General features: G+C 45.2%; 2 protein-coding genes across 3 annotated transcripts in view; both read left to right on the top strand.

The window, feature by feature from the left end:
• The first annotated feature begins 3,404 nt into the window (after nt 1-3,404).
• eif4e3 (eukaryotic translation initiation factor 4E family member 3) lies at nt 3,405-18,224 on the top strand. The gene is made up of 7 exons (XM_017715909.2): nt 3,405-3,799; nt 6,137-6,209; nt 10,022-10,116; nt 12,799-12,859; nt 13,532-13,598; nt 13,694-13,849; nt 16,865-18,224. Exons 1-7 carry the CDS (start codon nt 3,621-3,623, stop codon nt 16,909-16,911), a joined length of 678 nt encoding a protein of 225 aa, XP_017571398.1. The 5' UTR covers nt 3,405-3,620; the 3' UTR covers nt 16,912-18,224.
• A 1,339-nt stretch (nt 18,225-19,563) lies between these two features.
• foxp1a (forkhead box P1a) overlaps nt 19,564-21,906 on the top strand; it is a 59,488-nt gene continuing 57,145 nt past the window's right edge. For both annotated transcript variants that reach the window (XM_037541659.1, XM_037541657.1), the window contains exon 1: nt 19,564-19,715. The gene's annotated coding sequence lies outside the window, so the exon portion shown is untranslated. The remainder of the gene's footprint in view (nt 19,716-21,906) is intronic.

Raw genomic sequence — 21,906 nt, 5'->3', positions numbered from 1 at the left:
CTAATGTAGCAACTGAGAAATTTTGTTTTTTGAAAAATATGTGCCCATTTTTAGTTTGATGCCAACAATTTGTTCCAAAAAAGTCGGGACGGGGTCTGTTTACCGCTGAGTTTCATCTCCTCTTCTTTAACAGCTCTGTCAGTGTTTGGGAACTGAGGAGACGCTGCTGCAGCTCTGAAAGTGAAATGTTTTCTGTTCTTGTCTGATTCAGGATTTCAGCTGATCATCAGTTTCAGGGGCTCATTTTTCATGTTTTTCATTTCATAATGTGCCAAATGTTCTCAGTGGTGACCGGTCTGGACTGCAGGCAGGTCAGTTTAGCACCTGGACTCTTTTAATACGGAGCAGTGCTGCTGTAATACATGCAGAATGTGGTTTGACATCGTCCTGCTGAAATAATCAAGGCCTTCCCTGAAAAAGACGTCGTCTGGACGGCAGCAGATGTTGATAAAACATGTTTATATCATTCAGCTTTAATGGAGCCTTCACAGATGAGCACGTCACCCAGGCCATGAGCACTAATGCCCCCTAAACCATCATGAATACTGGCTTTAGAACTGAGCACTGATAACAAGCTGAGTGGTCTTCAGCCCGGAGGACACAGTGTCCATGATTTCCTAAAAGAATTTTAAATGTTGATTCGTCGGACCGCCGGACACTTTTCCACTTCCCCTCAGTCCATTTTAAATGAGCTCAGGCCCAGAGAAGGTGGCAGCGTTTCTGGATCCTGTTTATATTTGGGTTCTTCTTTGTGTTTTAGAGTTTAACAGCGTTTGTGGATGCAGTGATGAACTGTGTTCACAGACAGTGGTTTTCAGAAGTGTTTCTGAGCCCATGCAGTGATTTCCACTACAGAACCATGTCTGTTTTTAATGCAGTGCTGCCTGAGGGCCCAAAGATCACGGCCAGCAGATACTGGTGTTCAGCCTCGTCCCTCACAGACAGAGATTTCTCCAGATTCTCTGAGTCTTTAATGATATTCTGCACCGTAGACGATGAAAAGCTGAAGCTCTTCGCTGTTTTATGTTGAGGAACGTTCTTCTTGAGTTGTTGCTCTATTTGATGGTCCAGTCTTTCACAGAGTGGTGACCCCTCCTCCTCTTTACTTCTGAAAGACTCCGCCTCTCTGAGCTGCTCTTTATACCCAGTCATGTTACTGACCTGCTGTCAATCAACCACCAGGTGGTTTTTTTTTTTTTTTTTTTTTTAAGCATTACACACCTTTCCCAGCCTTTTGTTCCCCCGTCCCAACTTTTTTGAAGCATGTTGTTGGAATGAAAATCAAAATGGGCAAATATTTTTCAAAAAACAATAAAATTTCTCAGTTTCAACATTTGATTTGTTCTCTTTGTAGAATTTTCCTTTAAAATATGGTTCAAATGATCAGCGCATCGTTGCATTTTGTTCTCATTTACATTTTGCACAGCGTCCCAACTTTTTTGAAAATGGGTTGTAAGAAGACACCTCAGTAATTTTCAAAGCGTTTTCTGTAAATGAATCACTAATCAAAACTCCGTCTGTGTATCGGGAAGCATCCTCGCGAATGCCATTGCTAATTGATTGGCTGTCACAGAGCTTTTTACGTGACACTTGGTCACGCTCGACTTTTATTAGTAAGCAGCAGTCAGACCTTCGTCCACTTCTTCATCGCCTCAAAGCATCACGAATCTATTGATGTGATCTTTTTAGATGAAATGTTTTATTAGTGTATTTATTTTGTGCAAGCAATTCTGTTCTTGTGTACGATAGGTAACCTTAATTTACTATGTAAAGATGGTTACATATAATGAATACTTGTCTTAATATGGATTATCCCTTTGTTATTTTGTGGTGTATTGTATTTTACACAGTTCCTTTCTGGTACCTGGCATATATCAATAATTGTGTGTTAAAACATAATAGCTTATCACATGCACTATTTCTCTCAATGCTGCTTGGTCATTTCCTCAGACTTCACGTCTGTACTGATGAATTCTGCTTGTAGCCTAGTCTTCATTTCAAATAAAGTTACTACATTTGTTTGATCCGACATCTTCCAGACTCTCTACCTGTTGTCACGTGACGTTCGGGTCACTCTGAAAGCCAGTATCCTGACGTGGCTGCTGCTGTTGACCCTGAAGGAATCTCACATCGCCATCACCAAGAGATTTCTTCCGAATGGAAGGGATATTCAAACCTGTGAGCTGCCACATCGCAGCCCAATGCTTGTGCCTAGATCTGAAAGAGAAGATACTGTCCTGGGGCGGTGTGTATACGGGGCTACACAACTTCGGTCCTGTAGGGTCCAGCCCAGTTTGGAGCTTTCCGTGTTTAAACACACCCACTGAATTGAATTCCGAACCATCAGCCAAATGTGTTTTGCACACAGAGGAATTAAGGCTTCCGCATTCAACCCATCCGTGCAGTGTAGTACACACACACACACACACTAGGGGGCAGTGAGCACACTTGCCCGGAGCGGTGGGCAGCCCAATCCGGCACCTTAGTCACGTGCTGTCGGCTCTGGGGATCGAACCGGCGACCTTCTGGTCACAGGGCTGGATCACTGACCTCTAGTTACCAGGTAAATGCAGTCAGGTGTGTCTTAGTAGGTAAATCGCCAAACTCTGCTGGACACTGGCCCTGTAGGACCTGGTATAGTAGAACCCTTCTCAGCACACTCAGGGTGCTTAATTAATCAATACAAATGTAAATGATGAATTATTTTAAAATAACTAGAAAGTTCTATTTTGCGGTTTAACTCGACTACAAACGTAAAAACAACATTTGTTTCACCGTGCTAGTATTTTGAAATCGCCTGACCTTGAAAACACCCCCCATTCTTGCAGCTGCCCACTTCAGTCCTATCACCGTTGGGAAGTTCGATTCAGTTTATAGAACCGATTCTTTCGCTTAAGCGAATCGAGCGTCCGATTCAACGACCATTTACAGCTAATCTAACTTATATGGCTACTCCTGAAGCCTGTGTGGGCTTACTCTTCGAATTTCCCCGTTCCACCTTAAATTTTGCAGCAGTTAAATCCTTAGGCGCCAGAATAGATAGATAGATAGAAAGATAGATAGATATAGATAGATATATACTTTATTGATCCCGGAGGATGTTTAGCAGCCAGGATCAGACGCACATAATGACCACTGAATGAATAAATATGTGCAGATTTTGGTACCAAATACAGTGTCCAGCTGCGCAAGATGCGCAATAAGGTACGCAGAAAGAGCAGCATGTGCAGCACTCTGTCTATGAATGCACCCCCTGCACAAATTAAGAAGCTGACGTCTAGTACATGTAGATATTATCCGACGCGTAGCTACTAGAGTCGTTTGGCCCATATGTAGGTCAGTAAACACCGCTGGCTCCACAAACAAGTTGAATTCATTCGGGCTGAATCGGTTTGACCGATTTATGGAAAAAGAGTCGGATCAACTGAACGATTCGTTTGGGAGTCGTTCGCTCCAGCGCGCCTTTGTTGCTGCTGCTGCTGCTGTTGTTGTTGTTGTGCGGGTGACGCGGCGGACTGGCCGGCCCGAGTCAGCGCCACTGTAGAGGTCGCTCGCTTCGGATGTGGTCATTAAAAGCGATTTAACCCGGGATAAGTTCTAGCTATCTTCAGTGCGAAACCATGGCGGCCCCTGCAGCCCCGAACCTGCAGCTGAACGCGGGGAGACAAAGCGGCAGCCCGGTCAACTCCTCCGAGAACAACATCCACATCGACGAGAAAGAGCTGGAAAACATCACGAACCACGTCGAGGACGGCACCTCGCTGCCCCTCCACTCTCCATGGACCTTTTGGCTGGATAGGTAAGGTCACGCTGCCGCCAACACGCCTCACCTTTGCTGCGAGAGCGAGGTCTGAAGCCTCCCCGGGTTTAGTTCACCCAAAGCCCGCTAACAAAGGCCGCGGAGGCCCGGCGGCTCGTCGAGCAGGCTAATGTTTTTAGCCTTAGCTCGCTAAGCTAAGCTAGCCAAGTCATCCGAGCTCCTCAGACGCTTTGCGCTGCTATATAAAGCGATAGAAACCCCAGAAGGGGGGAATTGATGTACGGGTGACCCACTGACAGCCAGGTCTGTAGAAAGACCGCGTTATGGCTCGTTTCTGACTCCATTCGCCCTCTCGCTGCCAGCCGGCTACCCAGCCAGCGTCGTCCGTAAAAGTAGGTCGACTTGTTCGTCACCCAGCACCTATTTACTCAGCTAGCTGACCCCCCACAGCTTCTCTGTGCTCCAGGACGAAAGCCGGGCACCCGACAAACACATATGACCACTTTCTGACCCCCATAATAGCGCCAGCTTTCCACATTTCTGGAACACGTAGCGTGTAATGTGATCTACGCTGTATAAACAACAGCGTTAACCCACATTTTGACCAGGGCTGGGCGATTAGACGGTATTTATCGTGATCAGTTACATCATCGTGTGCCATGATGTCCTTTTCTGGGCCTACAGGTACTGTACGGTACAACATTTATAGAATATTAATAAACATATACACTCGCCGGCCACTTTATTAGGTGCTAGTAAAAGGCTGGACCCCCTTTTGCCTTCAGACCTGTCTTAATTCTTCGTGGCAGACTTTCAACAAGGTGTTGGAAACGTTCCTCAGAGATTCTGGTTGGTTATTTGAGTTCCTGTTGTCTTTCTATCATCTGGAACCAGTCTGCCCATTCTCCTCTGACCTCTCACATCAACAAGGCATTTTCGTCCACACAACTGACCGCTCACTGGATATTTCCTATTTTTGGGACCGTTCTCTGTGAACCCTAGAGATGGTTGAGCGTGAAAATCCCAGCAGATCAGCAGTTTCTGAAATACTCAGACCAGCCCGTCTGGCACCAACAACCACGCCACGTTCAAAGCCCCTTAAATCCCCTTTCTTCCCCGTTCTGATGCTCGGTCTGCACTTCAGCAGGTTGTCTTGACCACCTCTACATGCCTAAACGCAGTGAGCTGCGGCCGTGTGATTGGCTGATCAGCTATTTGTGTTAACAAGCAACTGAACAGGTGTTCCTAATAAAGTGTCTGGTGAGTGTGTATATAATAAACAGAGATGTTCTGGACGTCAGTGCGTTTGTTTAACCATCTCCAAGCCTCTCCTCGAGGAAGTCCAGTATTATATGTAGTTATAAAGCAGCTCCTGGTTTGACCAATCAGTGCTCAGTAAATTGAGCTCATGATGTCATTGATGATATTAATGAGTCTCTGCGGCGGCTGTGAAGGTGTCCAGGAAAAATATGGACCCGAGAAATTCTTGTTACTGTTTATAGTTTTTCTGTTTATTTGAATTATGAATGTGACTTTATTCTGATGTATATTGTGATAAACTCCCTGCTGAGCGCAGTGCTGTGTATTGGATATCGGCAGTACCTCTGTGTGATTAGAACCAGCGTTGTTAGCCCTGTTTGACTGGGTTTAGTACTGAAAGTATTTGGCATTTTTTTTAAAACATGCCAGTTTCGTCTGTTATTGGAACGGAAAACACGCCAGAAAATGATTAAATCATTAAGAAGAAAAACTTACTGGAGTGTTGTGATGTTGCATTTTTGCCATGTCACTTATTTCTGTTATTAACCCACTTTTGTTTACTAGTTTGTTGTTGTTTTTGAATACGTCACACACTGCTTTGTCACATTAATGCCCGTTTTGTAATAATTCTGTAATCTTTTCTTCCTTCTAGGGTTTGCTTTCATTTGCATTGTAGTTTGGCTGTAATCCCTTGTAATATTTGTCCTTGCGCTCAGCTGGGGCTGCAGAAACGAGGTCGTCCATCACAGAATGTTGCAGAAATCTTTATTGCTTAATGTTTACTGCACTGGCTTTTAACTCAGAAATGAGGGATGCGAGTAACAGCTGAATTAAATCGATGTCCCTACAGACATTTGGCCAGGAAGGTTATTAAATGGCAGGGGTTGAAGTCCTGTTTGCTTTTTGGATGAGCTGCTCACAGCGGTGAACAAAACGGCTTCTGTTTCTCAACAATTTCGACAGGACAGATTATGCAAATTAGCTGATTACGTCGGTCTATCAGTTATTGCAGGGATGATGCCATAAACTTTTGTCTACTCATATCACAAGTTTGTACGTGGTGTTTTTCCAGCACTTAAACATCTGTTTGCTTATGTTTTTATTTCTGACTTCCAGGTCATTACCAGGGACGACGGCAGCCGAGTGTGAATCAAATCTGAAAAAGATCTACACAGTGCAGACGGTTCAGGTGGGCGCTGTTAGAGAAACTTGATATTAGAAGCTTAGAGATTTCTTGTTTATTCAGAACCATCAGCCAACTCTGTTTGCACACTGTGGAATTAGACCTCCGGTTAACCCATCCCACATTCACTCACCAGCCACTTTATTAGGTACAGTGTTAGTAAAAGGTTGGACCCCCTTTTTCCTTCAGAACTCTCTTAATTCTTCTTGTCAGACTTTCAACAAGGTGTTGGAAACGTTCCTCAGAGATTCTGGTTGGTTATTTGAGTTCCTGCTGCCTTTCTATCATCTGGAACCAGTCTGCCCATTCTCCTCTGACCTCTCACATCAACAAGGTGTTTTCGTCCACACAACTGACCGCTCACTGGATATTTCCTCTTTTTCGGACCGTTCTCTGTGAACCCTAGAGATGGTTGAGCGTGAAAATCCCAGCAGATCAGCAGTTTCTGAAATACTCAGACCAGCCCGTCTGGCACCAACAACCACGGCACGTTCAAAGTCCCTTAAATCCCCTTTCTTCCCCGTTCTGATGCTCGGTCTGCACTTCAGCAAGTCGTCTTGACCACCTCTACAGGCCTCAATGCAGTGAACTGCGGCCGTGTGATTGGCTGATTAGCTATTTGTGTTAACAAGCAACTGAACTGTACCTAATAAAGTGGCCAGTGAGTGGACATGCACACTAGTGAACACACACACTAAGTGGCAGTGAGCACACTTGCCCAAAGTGGTGGGCAGCCCTAACCATGCTGCCCGGGGAGCAGTTGGGGGTTGGGTGTCTTGATCAAGGGCACTTCAGTCATGGTCTGTCAGCCGAGGGGATCGAACCGGCAACCTTCCGGTCAACCATTCGCCAAACTAAACGGGCTGTAAGAAGCTTCACAGACCGGCTGGAACAAAACAACATTAATACTGATCTGGACAAACTGACCAAACTGAGCTGAACCTGATATTGGGTCAGTTTTACGGGTCAGTCTGATTCGGTCCGACTCTGAAGATCAGACACGTCTGGCGAATGGTGTTGGGTTCATTTCTGGCTGATTCCAGGTTGTTCAGCTGTTCTTCTGTCACAGCTGCCGACTGACAAGCTGCTCAGTGGAGACGACAGTTTGGGAATTTAGTGTAAGGAGCTGGAGAACGAACTGCCGGCTGAGCAGCGAGTGGGCGGAGCTCGTTACTCTGACGTAGCAACAAGCTGCTCGTTAAGGAGCTCTAATTAGGAGGAAGGAACTGAACATTAGAACATATTAAAGCCGCATTCACGGCCAGTTTATTCATTTCTTACTGTATTTATTCAGCTTGTGCCTGTGACCAAATCACAGTCGTGATGTGTTCGATAAGGTCGTTATTGATGCTGATAGTGATATAATATTTCTGATTTACGCTGAGACATCCTAAAAAGACGCCTGATGTATGGTTGACTCTGCTATAGGACGTTAGCCTCTAATGAGTGTGTGTGTGTGTGTGTGTGTGTGTGGTCAGGGTGTGAAACTGATCAACTGAGCTGTTTTTTTTAAGCTGGTCATTTAAGGAACTCAGACTTTTTTAATGGCATTTCACATTGCTGTGTGTCATCATAGGAATTCCAGAATGATGAAATTCATGTACCTGTAACATGCTGAAGTCAGCATGCCGTGATGGTTAAATATGCAGAGAGACCACATATACAGTAGCGCTTGATGTTTCCAGTAAAGTCAAGAGGCTTTGTCATTCCATCTCTGTACAAGTTCACCGTGGAGTGAAATTACGTTCCTCCAGGAACATCACGGAGCAGCAAGGAACACAAAGTGCAAACGTGCAGACATGGTGTGCAAACAGAAACGTTCACTAGAAACAATAAATACGATAAATTAAACAGACGTTAGACACAGTAAACAGACCGGACAGTGCAGCACCGACACAGCGCCCGGTTCTGGACATGAGGTCGTGGAATAAGGTGCAGAGATATTAACCTGCTGTGATCTGAGAGTCACGCAGTCAGACGACGGACAGAAACGCAGCAGGTAAAACAAAAAAAGGTAGTAAAACAGTGTAAACAGTCGTTTTCTTGCTGCCAGCCATCTTAATAAAAGTGGAAACCAAATTCCAAAAAAGCTTATCTGGGTCCGGGTCGCGGGGGCAGCAGCCTAAGCCTCTCCCCTTCCACCTCCTCCAGCTCTTCCAGAGGGATACCGAGGCATTCCCAAGACAGTCGAGAGATATAATCCCTCCAACGTGTCCTGGGTCTTCCCCGGTGTCTCCTCCCCATCGGACATGTCTGGAACACCTCCCTAGTCAGGCGCCCAGAGGCCGTCCTTACCAGATGCCAGAACCACCTCAACTGGCTTCTCTCAACGTGGAGGAGCAGCGGCTCTACTCCGAGCTTCTCCCGAATCGCCGAGCTTCTCATCCTATCTCTAAGGGAGAGTCCGGCGACCCTGTGGAGAAAGCTTATTTCGGCCGCTTGTATCCACAATCTCGTTCTTTCGGTCACTACCCAAAGCTCGTGACCAGAGGTGAGAGTCGGAACATAGACTGACCGGTAAATTGACAGCTTCGCCTTCTGGCTCAGCTCTCTCTTCACCATGACGGACCGGTTTAGGGTCCGCATTACTGCAGACGCCGCACCAATCCGCCTGTCAACCTCTCGCTCCAACCTTCCTTCACCCGTGAACAAAATCCCAAGATATTTAAACTCTTCCACTTGGGGCATGGATTCACTCCCAACCTGGACAGAGCATTCCACCCGTTTTCCGACCGAGGACCATGGTCTCAGATTTAGGGGTGCTGATTTTCATCACACTGCTGCACACTGGTCCAGAGAGAGCTGGAGGTCCCGGCCTTGTGACGCCAACAGGACCACATCGTCCGCAGAAAGCAGACGTGATTTGTAAACATATGCTTATTCCAAATATAATGCACATTGAAACAGGACCATGTTCACCACAGTGTTGCATCACTTTTCCTTTGCACAATTGTTTGGGCAATAAAGACACACATTGATCCCGTTTCACAAGTGGAATATTTTGCCATTCTTCAGATCTGTGCATCCTCAGCTGTGCAACTGTACAAATCCTTCATAACTATTACTTATATGTATATAGTCCACCTGTTTCTCTACATACTTTGTTGGCCCCCTTTTACCCTGTTCTTCAGTGGTCAGGACCCCCATGGACCCTCACAGAGCAGGTAGTATTCGGGGGGTGGATCATTCTCAGCACTGCAGTAACACTGACATGTTGGTGGTGTGTTGTGCTGGTCTGAGTGGATCAGTGTCGCTGCTGGACTGAGAATAGTCCACCAATCAAAAATATCCAGCCAACAGCGTCCTGTGGGCAGCGTCCTGTGACCACTGATGAAGGACTAGAGGATGACCAACACAAACTGTGCAGCAGCAGATGAGCTGTCGTCTCTGACTTTACATCTACAAGGTGGACCGACATGGTAGGAGTGTCTAATAGAGTGGACAGTGAGTGGACGCAGTGTTTAAAAACTCCAGCAGCACTGCTGTGTCTGATCCACTCGTACCAGCACAACACACACTAACACAACACCACCACGTCAGCATTACTGCAGTGCTGAGAATGATCCACCACCCAAACAGTACCTGCTCTGTGAGGGTCCATGGGGGTCCTGACCACTGAAGAACAGGGTAACAGAGTATCAGAGAAACAGATGGACTACAGTCTGTAACTGTAGAACTACAGAGTGCAGCTATACAGTAAGTGGAGCTGATAAAGTGGGCATGTATCTTTTATCCCAAAATATTTTTTATTCCATCATTCCAAACAACTTGTTCTGTTAAACATGTATTTTTTTTGTCCTTTGTACTTTTTTAAACAGAGCTTCTGGAGTGTGTACAACAATATACCCGCAGTGTCTTACCTCCCTTTGAGGTGTAGCTACCACTTAATGCGAGGAGAACGAAGACCACTATGGTAAAGTTTTAAAATCTTTCTAAATCTTGCATGTTGTCGCTGTCAGAACAATACGCTACCGTATATGGCCAGAAGTTCTGTATGTGGCATCCCTGCTAACGATCTATTTTGGGGGCCGTACTGCAGAAACTTCTTAACTTCTGAACTCTTATCTGTTTACTCACCACGATGTCTTCGGTTAGGACTGAATTTAGGACAGAAGCTATTGCAGAACAACAGGTTCATAATCTTGTCCGAACTCCAGATACAAAAACAGTACTACAGAAAATTCCTAACTGGACTAAATGTCCTAAATTCTGTCCTAACTTTGAAGACAACTCTAGAGGTGTCTCAACATCTGTTTTGACCATCTGTTCCTATTGTTTTATGTAGTGATTTGCTGCACAGATCTCTATAATTAGTGTAATGAATGTGTGTTTATCTACAATGAAAATGCTGCTCTAACTTGTGTATTAACATTGATAAACTCATCAAATGACATTGCAGTGATGTGGCTGAATAGAGGAGACAGATCAGCGTGTTGACGTTTATTAGAATAATGTTAGCGTGGTCGGCCCAAGTATTTGGGAAACTGAAACTGAAACCGAGATTTGGGGAGCAGCGAGGTCCTGATAAACGGCACGAGGCCCTGTCACACAATTTCTGACGTCAAGTTTATCGTACTTTAGTATGGTTTGACCCTTTTAACATCAGATAAAGGCACCAGAGTAATGCTACTGCCTTATTTTGTTTACGTGTTTACATTTCAGCTGTGCGCTTATGGGCGGTTGCTAGGCGACAGACACGAGTTGATTGTCGAGTAGGTTAAGACAGATGAGATTTGCTTCTGTAATACGAGTTTGTACAAAATCTTATCTCCACCTGTCAGATCTTAAGACAAAAAGATACCCTGCCAGGTTTTTAAGCCACACCCTTTATTAGCAGGTGTATAAAATCAAGCACATAGCCATGCAGTCTCCATAGGCAAGCACTGGCAGTAGAATGGGTCACACTGAAGAGCTCAGTGACTTTAAACGTGGCACTGCCATAGGATGCCACCCAAAGTCAGCCTGTGAAATTTTTTGCCCTGCTAAGTCTGCCCCAGCCAACTGTAAGTGCTATTATTGTGATACGGCATCATCTAGAGCATGGGGTATTTAATTAAAATTCATTAAGGTCCAGTTAGAGAGAATTTCCTCAAGCGAAGGTCCAGAACATCATAATGTCTGACCTGCATCACGACTCAGTGCCATATACTGTTTACTGAAGTAGCCGAGTAGGAATATCAGCATCTTATACAGTCGACAGCTGAATATCAGATCAAATAAAGTCCAGTTCAGTCAGATTTCAACAATATTTACTGAATATCAGATCAAATAAAGTCCAGTTCGGTCAGATTTCACCAACATTTACTGAACATCAGATCAAATAAAGTCCAGTTCGGTCAGATTTCAACACAATTTACTGTCAGTTTCCTCTATTTAGAGTCACATCCTGTGGAATAACTTCCCTCTGACTCACTTTCCTCTCTGACCGCTGTTTCTCTCCTCATCCCTCCCCTGTGTGGGGTCACTGACTCAGGTCTCAGAGCTCATCGTAATGCACAGATCTGATTGGCTGAGTAGCGTCACCTGTGATATTTACAGCGCAAGCGATTGGTCTGAGAGTCTCCCGGGCCGCTAAATTTGTACCATAAAGGCTAGAAATGTTGCACAGATTAAAAAAGGTCCACCCCTTCGATTTTTCCATAGTTTAACGGTTATACGTCCAGGTCCGCATATGACAGCGTCTGGGTCCAGACTCCGCCTATTAGTGACCTCTGGTCTAGGAGCAACAGCTCAGCCACAAAGCGGTAGACCACATCACAGACCGAGGCTGCGGAGCGCTGAAGTGCACAGCATATAAAACGGTCAATTCTTTGTTGCGAAATGCCTCTGGAAGCAACATCAGCACTAGAACTGATATTTTTGTAAGTGTAAGTTAAGAATATTGTGACGGCGCCTGAGATCACTATGGTCTGGAGCGATGATTCATGCCTTACAGGCAGTTTCATGGACAAATGCATGGAATGCATAGTACCAACGGTAAAATTTGGTGGAGGAGGGATAATGAAACGGTCTAGAGTTGCTTCACAGAGTTTTTGCTAGGCCTTTTAGGCGTCTTTTCCATTGCAGGGCCAAACTGTTCTGAGCAACCGTTCCTATGGCATTTCCACAAGGAACGCTTAAAAAAGCTCAACGTAATTGGTTTTACGTTTACGTTGGTATTGTGCCACCACATCCTGCTAGGTTCAATTCGCTCAGACAGAACAGCAAATAAATTAAAATTTAAGTCCACTGTTCAATAAACGGTGAAGCTTCAGTCTAGCACCGATGTCTTAATGTTAAACAGAGCTGCTGTCCAGGAGAGAGTAGCTTAGCTATCTCTGTTTACCACAGAACAGGTTCTGATGAACATTTTTACTGACAAGTTTAAATGACATTGACTCGAGTCTGAGGAAGCGAAGTAAAGCGGCTGGTGTTAGAGCTTCCAGCAAACCTAATGCTAGCCGGTTCCTCAACTAACTGGCACGATGTCATCACAAGTATAGATGATTAAAAAAACTGAACAAAGTCGACTGATTGGTGTTGGAGTGCTAGAAAGCCTAATTTGGTTCAATTCAAATGATATATCATAAAAATTGTGTCTCTCTTTGACCTGCAGGGAGGAGGAAAGTAATGCAAAGGGAGGTGTGTGGAAGATGAAAGTACCAAAGGAGAGCACGGTAAGTTTTGTTTGCTTATGCAGGGAGATTCAGAAAGATTCGTCCGATCTCAGAGTCATATTTTTATAACCGTGAGGCGCCGAGGAACCAATCACAGTCCAACTGTAAGACGGGGTCATAGAGTTCCTGACCTGCTCCTTCAGTCTGAGAGGAGCCGAGACCCCTGAGCAGAACGTTCTGCGTTCTCCACGTCAATAAGAGTGAATCCGTCAGAACTGAGCAGCGGGATTTTCATCAGCAGTGAAGCTCCAGCAGCTCAGAGCGTTCGGCGCTGGTTCCACAGCACTGGATGATCTCCGAAATCCCACTGAAAGAGCCGTGAGAGCAGCGACGCCCGACACGCTCAGTCCAGTCTGGGATGAGTCTGACTGTGGTGTTGATGTCGTCTGTCCAGCTGGAGGAGGTTCAGACTGAGACCTTGTAGAACTACATAATAAACTTTATGCTCATTTAAACCGTTTACAGCTCACTGCACTGATCTGGAATGATTTACAGGTGAAATGAATCAGTTTGAAATCAGACGAATCTTATTGAATCTCCCTGTATTTCTGATGTATGGAGATCACACACTGAACAGTACATTGATCCCTCTGTTTTTACCTAAAGTTATGTCATATGTCTCATCATAACTGTATTGATCTGGGTACACATTGTCTCTTTGTTGTTTGCCAGTCTGCTGTATGGAAAGAATTGCTGTTGGCTACTATTGGTGAACAGTTCGCTGACTATTGTGCGTCAGGTGAGTCGTGTCTGTGACTGACAAACGGCTTTTATAATGTTTACCTTTGAGTTCGTTCACTGAGCTCATACCATTCCCCACTCGCTTTCTTTCAGAGGATGAAGTCGTTGGTGTCAGCGTCAGCATGCGAGACAGAGAGGACGTCGTCCAGGTTTGGAATGGAAACGCTTCTTTTGCTAACGAGGCGAACATCTTAGGAAGAATCTACGAGCTACTTCCACAGATCTCCTTTAAAGCAGTATTTTATAAGCGTAAGTTTTATACTCCTGCAGTGTAATTTGTCTTGTTGTCGTTGCCTGTGAGTTTGCTTTTGTTGCTTAATAGTGGCCGTTACAGTGCCATTAAAATTGTGCACAGGGGATTAAAATGGATAGATTGATGGATGGATGCATGGATATTGATTGATGGATGGATTGATGGATGGATGCATGAATATTGATGGATGGATTGATGGATGGATGCATGAATATTGGTGGATGGATTGATCGATGGATGGATAGATATTGATGGTTGCCTGAATGATGGATGGATATTGATGGATGGATGGATGCATGGATATTGATGGTTGCCTGGACGATGGATGGATGCATGAATATTGATGGATGGATGGATGGATGGATATGGATGGATGGATTGATCGATGGATGGATGCATGGATATTGATGGATGGATATTGATGGTTGCCTGGACGATGGATGGATGGATGGATGGATGGATGCATGAATGTTGATGGATGGATGGATAGATTGAGTGATGGATGGATTGCTCGGAGGAATGGATGGATATTGATGGATGGATGGGTGGATATTGATGGATGGATGGCTTGATATTGATGGATGGATATTGGTGGAATGGTTTGATGGATGGATACATGGATATTGATGGATGGATGGCTCGAGGGATGGATGAATTGAGGAATGGATGGATGAATGGAACTTAATTGATCAGGAAGGGATATTCCAGTGTTACAGTAGGAAGAATATAATTGCATGTTAATTTACATAAACTATGCAGAAATAAAATAGGACTAAAAAAACAACATAAAATAGACAGATGGGCATGAATTAGAGTAAAAAAAAGGAATAGGAATAGAAGTTTCTTTGCCGTTTCGTAGCTACTAGCTGGGCGAGACTGTTGTCTGTGTTGCTATGGTGACCAGCCGTCTGCGCTGATCTTCAGGGTTAAAGGGTGAATCAGCAGTTCTACATTAACTCCAGCGTTTAAGACCATTTACTGTTAAACTGAGTTGAAGGATCAGCAGAGCTTTATTTTACTGTAGAGGAGGATTATTTTATTATTACCTACTGACCTGATTCAGCTGTGGAGCCGCGACAGGGCAGTAAACGAGCCGCATGTTGCTGACCGCTGCCCTGTGACATCGTTCTTAAGGACCCTTTATTTTTTTAAGAATAGTAAAGTACAATGCCTTCATTCAAATGGAGAAGTTTAAGGGGTGACGGTTAGTTTAGGCTTTGTTCACTCAGCAGGTAAAAGAGGCCCAAATCCAATCTTTTTCCTCATCTGTGACACAGATGTGTGTCTGAGTGTCCGTGTGAACAGGTAAACACACTGAATCTGACCATTTCAGTTCCGATATGAGACGCTTTTAATATGTGGGACTGAAATCCGATCCGGTCTGGGCGACGTGACTCCGTCTGAACAGCCCGATCGGAATTCATGCGACTTTTTTACGTCAATCCAACTCGACATTCATCTTCGTTTCGTGCTGCTGAGACTCAAACGTTTATGCTGATGTTTCTGCACCACAGAATTAGAAGACACTCCTTCGCAGCCGCTCCGAGTTCAGAGATTTCGGACTAAACGGCCGAGCGCGGTCGGAGGAGACCGAGGCCGCAGCGTCAAAAACAGGCTAAAGAAGTGGCCGTGGCCGAATACCGCGCCCTTTTTGAGGCGAACACGTTCAGGGTGATGAGCCCAGCTGTCAGTCAGCGAAGCTTCATGATGCTCCTGCGATGCTGGTGAAGACGAAGCTGATCCTCCAGGAGCGACCGGCGTTCGTTGGCGGTCGTGATTGTTTATCTCTGGACGAGCCGCGTGACGCTCCGTTCTTTTACCCATGTGGGTCAGTTTAGGAGCCGATCTCTTCAGACTGAAGTCAAAAACTGATCACGTTTAAAAGATAATCTGAACAGCCAAACCCAAAAATCGGCTTTGGTGAGAAAATCAGATTCGGGCCACTTTTACCTGCTGTGTGAACGCAGCCTTGGAGTATTGAACTGCCACATTGCAGTGTTTTTACTTATTTTTACTTTTTTATTTATTTATTTTTAAATAATAGTGTTGAAGTCTTTCCATGAAAACAAACAAAAGGTACAAGCTGTATTCTACAGTCTACATGAATAAGCAACAAAGGGAATCCACTTTAAAATAAAAGTAATTGTAGCATTATAAAAATAAATAAATAAAAATAAATGAAAATGATGTATTAGACAGATCATTATACACATACATGCATAAATATAAAATATATATTTTAAAATAATTCCCATGTATTAGCAGATCTCCAACAGGCCCCCATCTCTTATTAAATACATCTTTTTGAATTCTTAATAAATGTTACTTGTTCCATTTGGTAGACGTGTCATACCTTTTGGATCCATAAATTATCAGTGGGAGGGTCGGGATTCATCCATTTAATTGTAACACGTTTCAGAGCTACTGTTAACAATATTCCTAGAGGGTATGTCTTAGATCTTCCCTCTAGGTTCTCTGGTATTGCTTCCAGAATCTTCTGCTGAAGCATCAAATACTTCCTTCCAGAACATCTGTAACTTGGGGCACAACCAAAAATGTGTGAATATGGTTTCCACAATTTCTCCAACATGAACTATTATGTTTGACCATCTTCGACACTATTTCTGGCGTTCGGAGATATGATATCCGTTTGAATCCTCTCCAGATGTTTGGGTTGGTCACTAGACTTGCTCCGGTGCATATTTCATTCCAAGTGCTCCGTGCTATATCCGCATTTAATTCTCATTCCCATCTCTGCTATTTAGATTCCTAGACATGAATGTTTGATACAGTTTACCAGTAATTTTCCCGTTCGATCTTCGTTTGTTCTACAGTCCAGTCCAGTCCAGTCCATTGTCCAGTCCATTGTCCAGCTCCACGTTGCAGTATTGAAACAGTATTCAGCTTGGAATGCACCGAGCGGTTCTGTACCCGACCCGTTAATGTGAAACCATCCCGTCCAAACGCTTGAATGAATTTAATGTTTTGCTTTTCTTCTTCTTCTTTTTCAGCACACGAGGAGCACCATGCGTTCGAAGGTGGTCGTTCGAGACATTAGCAGGCTTTGCACATTCGTCGGCTGGTATCCTCTCACTCTTTCGTTCTTGGACTGACCATAGAAACCGGACTGGAAACCACCAATTAAACTTCTTTCGCCTGATGGGGAGTGTGCTGCCGTTTGACCCCGCGGGAGCTGAACTGTCTCACGGTCTTATCGGTTTTTAGGTATTGCGGATGGACCCCTGTGTGTTCTCGGCTAATGATTTTCAAGAGATTATTAGGCAATATCGATGTAGTTCACACGAAAGTAGCCAGTGTAATAGACACACACAGCAACGTTGCCATGGCTTTTTTATTGTATTTTTTTATTATTGTTATCATTTTCCCCTTTTCGGTTCAAACGTTACCCAGCGAAGTAATTGCTGCTCGTCAGGAACTTGGCATCTCCACGACCGCAGAGTTTCGATGTCCAAGTCCTTTAGGTTACTTGTAGAGTAGTAGCTCTTACGTCGTCTCGCGGACATGTTGCACATTATTTTAGAGGAAATTTCTGTTTGATTTTAAACCTGAAGCGTTTGTGTGTTTGCCAGTGACTCCGTGACTCCGCGCCCCCTGTTTTTTCACAGCTCGGGCCGGGTCAGGATCGTCCGAGAGGGCAGTTCATCGTCTCAATGCAGTCAGAAGATTTTATTTTTTTTCTGAAAAATACTAATCTGGAGGAAAATAAGCGCAGGGTGGATTTTTTCCAACCACGTTTTATGCATTCACGCTCATCAGCCACGTTTTCTTCAATCACTCTCGTCTTTTTGCGTCAAGGGTTGCTGTCCGAGTATTGTTTGATGCTTCATCATGTCTGAAATGAATGTTTGCTGGTGAAATGTGTGTTTTATGAGGGGGGGCCGGGGGGGGGGGGCCGGTGTGGATGCTGTCAGATGACGACGCTGACGAATACCCATGTAAACATCTGGGCGCTGGATGAATGTGTTCAGTTCTTTCTGTACCAAAGAGACTCACCTCCACCCCCCCAAACCCCACCCCACCCCACCCCACCCCACCTGTGATACAGCGAATACGTCTAATTATGTCCATTTAAGTGTTACGGTCTTTTTGTATATCCTGCCCGTTTTAAGCCGTCGTCCTTTCTAGGTGTTTCTCTTGCTGTTAGTTTGTTCTTTTAACGTTAATTTGTCAGATTGAATAACAAGCCACAAGGCGTAAGTTACGACTGGGGTCTTTCAATGTAAAAATGCACTAGAAGCACAACTGTCTGTCCTCCTGATGGGCAAGGATGCAGGAAAGAGTCTGTACATGCAGCTGACCTTTCATATAGCAGCTTTTCCTATGTATTATAAATCTTTTTATGAGACGCAAGTCCTGAAATGGATATTTTTATTTTTCTGAGCGGGTTTTTTTTTTTTTTTTTTTGGTTCTTGTTGGTAAATCCAGGGCTCCCAGTCAGGATGCGAGACCTCAAACTGATTGTCAATCTTCTGGAACGGTGCCTTGTGTTCTCCCAGGGTTTCACTCGTAGAATATTCTGTTTTATCTCTACATATTTAATCAGTTATGATGGAAATTGTTTTTTTTTTTTTTTTTTTTTTTTTGCTTATAGGTTTTGAAATATTGAATAAATAAGACAACTTTGGAGGACCTTGAATTCTTCCCTTCACATATACACAGTTCATATGTTCAGTAATAACTTGTACAGTTTAGATTGAACATTCTGACCACCTCCTCGTTTCTACGCTCACTGTCCACTTTATGTGGAATGGTTGGTGTGACTTTCGCGACAGTGGTGGTGATGGGAACCAACCTGGGTCATAGTTTAATCATAGTTTTGTGACCAGATCATCAATATTACATATAAATCCTCAAAAGACCCGTGTAGCTTCGCCGGTGGTTTGGGACAGTAAATAAAATGTTCAAATTGGCATTGTGGACGTTGCTCTTCTGGTTCCAATCACCACCACTATAGAGAAAATCGGTGTTAAGGTTCCACTACAGTGAACTCTCTCACACCAAACCACCCTGAATGCCTTAGTTTACATCTCAGCGACTGAATTGTGCAGAAATTCTGAAAAATCGGTGGACTCCCCCTTTAAGGCAGTGCATAGACACGACACGCAGTTCTCACCTTCACCACAGGGTGGCGCTCAACGCCGTTTTCCCCGCGTGTGGTTCATTTTTACAGCTTGTTTAAGGCGATTTGTTGAAGAGGCTTCACCAGCTTCTTCCCCGAACTCTCCCGTTCCACCTTAAATGGTGCAGGAGCTGCACTGCGGCGCCCGAGGCCACACCGCAACTTGCGGCACCATTTAAGGTGGAACGGGAAAATACCATCAGTTCCCAGATCATTTACAGCATCTCCCACAGGTCAGTATACACGTTAGTGTGTATGTTAACTGTCCGTTCTCCTCGATATGATGGGATGGTTTTCCCGGACGCTCCAAAGTTCCTCCTCAAAGGCTCCTCAAGCAGGTGGCTGTGACGTCACGGTCTAACCAACTCGCAGAAATAGCGAGAACTAAAGTTCGTGTTTTCTTCGTAAGATAGAAAATCTCCCCAGCTGACGGTCTGGAGGACTGATCGTGCGGTAAACACGCAGACAGCGCGGTTTTTTGGCGTAAATCTGAGCCGCTCCGAGTATAGTCCCTTTAGTACCTGGAGCGGAGTGATACCTTTGTTTACATTGTGCTGCGGCTCTCGGAGGCGAGCGCGGTGCGGGCGCTCACAGCAGAGCGGAGCAGCGCCAGCGGCGAGGCAGCTCGGGTCGCCGCTGTTGCTTTTTGTCAATAGAAATTGCATTTCATCTGCTTTTTCGGGGGTTTTCGGTACCGTCTGCGCTGGATAAGCTTCTTTCGGGTGAGTTGGACCCATTCGGTGCGGCTTGGCTCTCCGAAAACGTTGTTGTCGAGGCGGGTTTCTCCCAAGCCTAGCGGGGCTAGCCGATGCTACAGCTGGCTAATGTTATTAGACGGCGGTTTGTGCTAAGCTAAGTTGCTAAGTTGTTAGCCTACTGGCTAAGTGCCTATTTTGAGGTAGGAGAGTGAGACAAAACTCAGCCTGTCAGCTTCGAGCATTTGAGTTACGTTAAAGGGGCTGATATTAGATTTAACTAACACTACCCGCGGTGTTTAAGCGGCGGAGAAGCCGCCGTCCGTCTGCCGTCCACCGTTGTCATCTCGGTAACTTGGCTGGTCCATGTGCGTCCAGCTTTGGAGAAGTTGGCGAGGTGAAGTTGGAGAATTGTGGACGGCAGGACAGACTGTCCGGTCTGATCGCTCCTCTGCTGGTGCACAGAGACTCGTAGTTTCAGGGGGAACTGTTTCAGTAAGCCGCAGAAGTCGTAGGACCCCCAGCAGTGCGTCCAGCTGGAGAAGCTTCCAGGTTAACTTGGTTAATTCATTCGTTTTCTGCTTTTCACGGGCTGGTGTTTCTCTCATGTGTTCACAAAGTCAGGGCAAGGCAGTTTTGGGGCTTGTTTGATCATATTGACCCCCTGCGGGTCCGCATGACAAAGGCTGATGAAACGAGAGGGCTCACTTCTTCATTTTAGCCCACAGAATTATGGCCGTGAGGTCATGAAGTGCACTTTAAATATTTATATATTCTAGAACAACTGTGGAATCAGACCATCCGTGCAGAGAAACACCCACATGCATGCACACTAGTGAACACACACACACACTAGGGGGCAGTGAGCACACTTGCCCGGAGCGGTGGGCAGCCCTGTCCACGGCGCCCGGGGAGCAGTTGGGGGTTGGGTGTCTTGCTCAAGGACACCTCAGTCATGGACTGTCGGCCCTGGGGATCGAACCGGCGACCTTCCGGTCACAGGGCTGGTTCCCTGACCTCCAGCCCACGACTGCCCAGCTATAAACACAGGGCACCGCTGGGATTCCAACCTAGGATCTCCTCTTTACTAGACAGGCGCTTTGACCACTTTCTTCTGCATAATTAAACGACCAGTTAACGAACGAAGCCATTCGGGGTGGTTTGGTGCTAAATGGTCCGTCCTGTGGAGTCAGAACCGCTCGAAGCGGTAGTGATGGGAACCAGACGTCTGAAGAGTTTAATCCCTCTGAAAGCTACATCACAAAAAGTTATTGCATTAAATGTTCATTTTATTCTTTTATTTTATTTTTCAGATTTTCTGCGTATTTATTGTAAACAAAGTCGTTCAGGGCGGTTTGGTGTGGAATGGTTCGGCTGGTTTTCCCGACAGCGGTGTTGACGGGAACCAGAAGAGCAACGTCCGCGACGCAGATCTGAACATTTTATTTACCGACCCAAATCGCCGGTGAACTTAGACGTGTCTTCTGAGGTTTTACGTGGAATGATGGTGAAATAGCCGTAAATCTGTGGCTCTACAGGAAACGAGGGCTCGCTTCTTTGTTTTAGCCCACAGAAGTGTGGCCGTGAGGTCCTGACGTGCACTTCAAATTCTCTTTTTCTGCTCAGCTTCATGTCTGTGCTCCCAACACACCTGGTCCAACTAATCAGCTCATCAGCCACCTCTTTACCGAGTTAAAGTGGGTAGTTACAGCAAGAAGAGCGCTGAAAGGTACTGTTGAGAGACCTCGAGCACGTTGGCATGCATTTAATAATCCAATAACGGCAGAAAATCAGGTTTGGTCAGTAATCCGATCAGCACGTTTACGTGAACTTGGGTAATCAGATATTGGAGATGCTCCGGCTCTGCATGAGCCGGGCAGTAATCAGACTTCTGCTTTGCAGCCGGCCGGTAAACTCGTGTAAACGTAACGCAAAACTCGAACCTCAAGCCGCTTTACCTGAAAACATCAGCATGCATCGTCGAGAAGATGAAGAATATTTAAATGCTTTATTTTGTGTTTCGTTTCAGCAGCGAAGTGTTCTGCTGAGACATCCGCCGTCTGATCTCGCGCATGCTCAGACTGGGAAATGGGAAAGAAATCAGAGTAAGAGTTCACAGCACTGAGAAATCTGATCCCTGAGCTTAAACCCAGCCTCTTTATCGGATTTCTAGAGCGGAGCGTATTGTTGACATGGCCGTTTGAATAATCGGATGACG

The sequence above is a fragment of the Pygocentrus nattereri genome, chromosome 9, assembly GCF_015220715.1.
Source record: "Pygocentrus nattereri isolate fPygNat1 chromosome 9, fPygNat1.pri, whole genome shotgun sequence".
In the NCBI taxonomy this organism is placed as follows: domain Eukaryota; kingdom Metazoa; phylum Chordata; class Actinopteri; order Characiformes; family Serrasalmidae; genus Pygocentrus; species Pygocentrus nattereri.
Note: the sequence above shows the minus strand (reverse complement) of the source record. Positions and strands in the feature narration are given on the sequence as shown.

Coding starts and splice junctions, on each gene's coding strand:
- eif4e3 (XM_017715909.2), top strand. CDS start 3,621: ATGGCGGCCCCTGCAGCCCCGAACCTGCAGCTGAACGCGGGGAGACAA. Junction 10,117..12,798: donor GGAGAACGAAGACCACTATG/GTAAAGTTTTAA, acceptor TTTGACCTGCAG/GGAGGAGGAAAGTAATGCAA. Junction 13,850..16,864: donor TAAAGCAGTATTTTATAAGC/GTAAGTTTTATA, acceptor CTTCTTTTTCAG/CACACGAGGAGCACCATGCG.